Raw genomic sequence first — 3,910 nt, forward strand, 5'->3', positions numbered from 1 at the left:
TGTTTAAATTTAAAAGAGAAAAAAAAAACACTTTAATTTTAATAATTCAATATTTTCTTCATCTTTCTTTAAATTCAAATTTCTCAAATGTTTATACATATTTAATTGTTTTAAATAGGGCTTACACCTAGTATATATATATATATATATATATATATATATATATATATATATATATATATATATATATATATATATATATATATATATATATATATATATATATATATATATATATATATTGGCGTTGTTATCTTGACAAATAAAAATGAAAAGAAATCGTTAAATTGCAAAAACAAACACGTAAGTGTAGTTAGATATTTGTACTTCCAATTCCTTGTATGTGGTTATACTTTAGTACTTTAAATTCCAATTCCTTGGGTGTAGATGTAGTGATACTTTAGTACTTTCGGATAGTTGGTATTTTGGATGACCTTAGCCACAAAATATCATTTTTTAGTCTTAGGAGACAACTAGGACGAGCCAAGGACGGTATTCTACTATCATCTAACGTATCCCAAAATGTCTCGACCACTCATTCAATAAAATAGTCCTTAAAACTGTCTAAAATGGAAAAAGACTATTACGAAATTTATGTGGTTTCTATATAACACTCAATGGCATCCTCATATTTTATGGTACAAAAGACATATCTGGATTTACTATAACTAATCACATGATGTTGCTAGCAAACATTCCACACCTAACATAACTAGACCTCTATCTACTTCTTTTGGACTATAAATACAATACATATTCCTTTTACAGTAATACCATATTATCACAAATCATTTTAGTCAAGAATCATCATTGACTCATCGTGTTTGAAGATCTTCCATTCCCACATTTTTGTAGATTGAGACAACTATCTTGATAGTAATATTCTTCGTTATGACACCTAAGAAGATGATGAAAATGGCAAGGAGATGGCAAAAGGAGGCTTTGAAAAGTGGTTCTCACGACTTGGAAACAAACAAGGGTCACTTTGTCGCTTACACTACTGACAATAGTCGTTTTGTCATGCCTTTGCATTATCTAGAGAACAATGTTTTCTTGGAGCTTTTAAGGATGTCCGAGGATGAGTTTGGGCTACCAAGGAATGGGCCTATCACTCTGGCTTGCGATTCCATCCTTATGAAATACTTGGTTGCTGTTTTTGAACGTGGTTTCAATGAAGATTTGGAGAAGGCCTTGATAGTTTCTGTTGTTTAGTTGTCGATGTTCATTAGATCTATCACTGAGGATCAAATGATTAGTTAGTTTCCTTATTCTAACTTGATAAGATTCCAAGTTATTGTGCATAGTAACCAAGATAACATAATGTTTATAAGTTTGTGCAGGTCACACAATGAAGTTCATCAATTTCCATATATGTTTGTTGTTCAAGTGCTGCAATTTTATCGTGATAATTTTGAACACTTACTTAAAGTATGGTTTTTTTTTTCATCTCAATAAATTGTCTGTAAATTGTTAGACTTAAAGAATCTTCAACCCACGAAATCGGGTTATATGGTGTAGTTAGGCGTACATGTTGAGTTGATGACTACTACTTGCAATTTGTAAAGGTTAGCTTTACTACAAACAGTCGGGTATACATGTTGAAGTATCGTAGAATCTAAACAAATAACATTGTGCTAACAGTTTAGATACAATTTGATCGATTTACGAAAAGTGTAACCAAAATAGCTTGTTTCATAACATTCCAATTTTGACACCAAAAAATGTATATTTTAAGCATAAAATGGATTTTCCAGTCCTATCATATATTAATAACATCAAATATAAACACGTAAGTACCTTCAAATATTGAATAATAATAGTATATAGTATATCTTATTTTCTTATCACGAAAACAAATGTTAATATGTCGACGGGATTTGTAAAAGTAAAATTTGAGTTTCACACTTACCGAGAATAATTCACAAAAAAGAGTCGGTGGCACACTGACACCCAAAAGACATTGTTTCTTGGTTCCCATTAACGCCACCCACCAGCTTGTCTAAATCCTTTTAAATCCTTCATAAATTCTCAATATTCCATTATATTAAATCCAAATATTATAAAATTAAACATTTCTCGACTCTTTTTTCTCAGTGTTGTTGAAAATAGTTCAAAATGGATTAAAAACGATATAAGGCAGGCGATGTATGTTTTCTTTTGATATTTTGGAAATCACTTCAAAAAAACTAAAATAATAATTCTTTTTTTGATAGAAAGAAAATATCAAAAATCTTTTCCAACATTCCCAAGACAAATCCATGTTCACCGACATTGTTGAAAATATATTATAAAATAAGAGAAGAGTAAACTTAAACTGTAAAAAATCTATATAAACCCTTATACTTACACAGATACACATATCACACCAACATAGTAAAAACAATGGCGATCTTTCTCTACTTTCTCTTTAGTCTTCCCGTAATTGCCTCTACAAATGCTTGTGATAGATGTCTGCATCAAACTAAAGCACTTCTCTTCTCCAATGCATCTGCTCTTTCATGTACCATTTTTTTTTTCTTTGGAAAGTTTTAATTTTGATATTGACCATGTTGTTATTTCTTGATTTAATTTGCTGGGTAATAACTATTTTCGAAAAAAAATGTAGATGGAGCATGTGGGTATGGTTCATCTGCTCCAAGCTTCTACAATGGCCATCTTGCTGCTGCTGTTCCCAACATCTACAAATTCGGGTCGGGTTGTGGTGCTTGTTTCCAGGTACAAATTTACACATTTGACCTTGATGTTTAACTGTTTGTTCATTTTTGGTTATAAATGTGTGGTCATGAATGTCGTTTTGCAGGTCAGATGCATGGATGCTAAGTTGTGCTCAAAAGTTGGAACTCAAGTGATAGTGACGGATCTGAATAGCAACACACAGACAGATTTGGTGTTGAGCAGCAGAGCTTTAATGGCTATGGCGAATAAGGGTATGGAGCAAAAGCTATTGAAACTTGGTGCTGCCAACGTGGAATATAAAAGGTATATCGAATCAAAATAAACGAATTTTGTATTTCATTATCGAAAAGTAATATTGATTTACAATTACTTTGTGAGTAGAGTACCTTGTGATTACAAAGGCAAAAATCTGGCATTGAGGGTGGAAGAATCAAGCCGGAAGCCCCATTATCTTGCCATCAAGTTCTTATTTCAAGGTGGCCAAACTGAGATCGTATCCGTTGATGTTGCCCAGGTAAATCTTTGTTGTTGTTGTTGTTGTTGTTGTTACGATAATCCAACGTAATTGTTGTCGAAAACTTACAGGATACGTTGTGTTTCAGGTTGGATTGTCAAATTGGGGTTTTTTGAGCAGAAAGTCAGGGGCAATTTGGGAAACGAGTAGAGCTCCGGTAGGGGCGTTGCAGTTCCGGTTGGCGGTGACGTCTGGATATGATCGGAAGGCGATTTGGGCCAAGAGTGTGCTTCCGGCTGACTGGAATGTTGGAGTCGTGTATGATTCCGGCGTACAAATTGACGACGTTGCTGAAGAAGGTTGTGGTCGATGTGATTAGATTCTGTATTAAGTTTCCGATTGATTTGTCGTTTGGACAATATTCAATGGAACCCGTAGTTTCTGTTATGTTGTAGACTATAGTATTTATCTTTACAAATTATGTATGTATGTATTATTAAATATTAAATCGGATGAAAAAAATACTGAACAATATCTTGACTGATATTTTGGCAAGTTGCAAAATTCCAAAATATGCATTCCTCTTTTAAGCTTGTCTGTAAGGATTTCAAAATAGGTTGATTTCTCACAACTACAAGTCTACAAGTATTGATGTCCCTAATCTAAACCATTGGATGTTTACCCAAGTGTGTTGCCCAAGTGTTAGGCCTGTCAAATCGAGCCGTAGTGTCGTGTTTTTGTCTGACACGACACGATAATGTTGTTTTTTGTAACACGAAC

At 33.1% G+C, this 3,910-nt stretch overlaps 1 protein-coding gene and 1 long non-coding RNA gene across 2 annotated transcripts; one reads left to right on the forward strand and one right to left on the reverse strand.

The window, feature by feature from the left end:
- Nucleotides 1-643: 643 nt before the first annotated feature.
- LOC145036068 (uncharacterized) lies at nucleotides 644-3,186 on the reverse strand. Its single transcript, XR_013678419.1, has 3 exons — nucleotides 3,063-3,186; nucleotides 1,910-2,957; nucleotides 644-1,237 (listed from the first exon to the last, which is right to left on the reverse strand). It is a non-coding gene; the product is annotated as an uncharacterized LOC145036068 (long non-coding RNA).
- On the forward strand, nucleotides 2,373-3,662 carry LOC145036067 (expansin-like A1). The gene is made up of 5 exons (XM_078984548.1): nucleotides 2,373-2,500; nucleotides 2,606-2,715; nucleotides 2,801-2,979; nucleotides 3,058-3,190; nucleotides 3,279-3,662. Exons 1-5 carry the CDS (start codon nucleotides 2,383-2,385, stop codon nucleotides 3,507-3,509), a joined length of 771 nt encoding a protein of 256 aa, XP_078840674.1. The 5' UTR covers nucleotides 2,373-2,382; the 3' UTR covers nucleotides 3,510-3,662.
- Nucleotides 3,663-3,910: the final 248 nt, after the last annotated feature.

Source organism: Lactuca saligna, chromosome 3 (genome assembly GCF_052625555.1).
Source record: "Lactuca saligna cultivar CGN05327 chromosome 3, ASM5262555v1, whole genome shotgun sequence".
NCBI lineage: Eukaryota > Viridiplantae > Streptophyta > Magnoliopsida > Asterales > Asteraceae > Lactuca > Lactuca saligna.

Excerpts from the sequence above, each read along its gene's own strand:
- LOC145036067 (XM_078984548.1), top strand. The coding sequence starts at position 2,383 with ATGGCGATCTTTCTCTACTTTCTCTTTAGTCTTCCCGTAATTGCCTCT. Across the intron at positions 2,980-3,057 it reads GCCAACGTGGAATATAAAAG|AGTACCTTGTGATTACAAAG; the intron begins GTATATCGAATC and ends CTTTGTGAGTAG. Across the intron at positions 3,191-3,278 it reads TATCCGTTGATGTTGCCCAG|GTTGGATTGTCAAATTGGGG; the intron begins GTAAATCTTTGT and ends GTTGTGTTTCAG.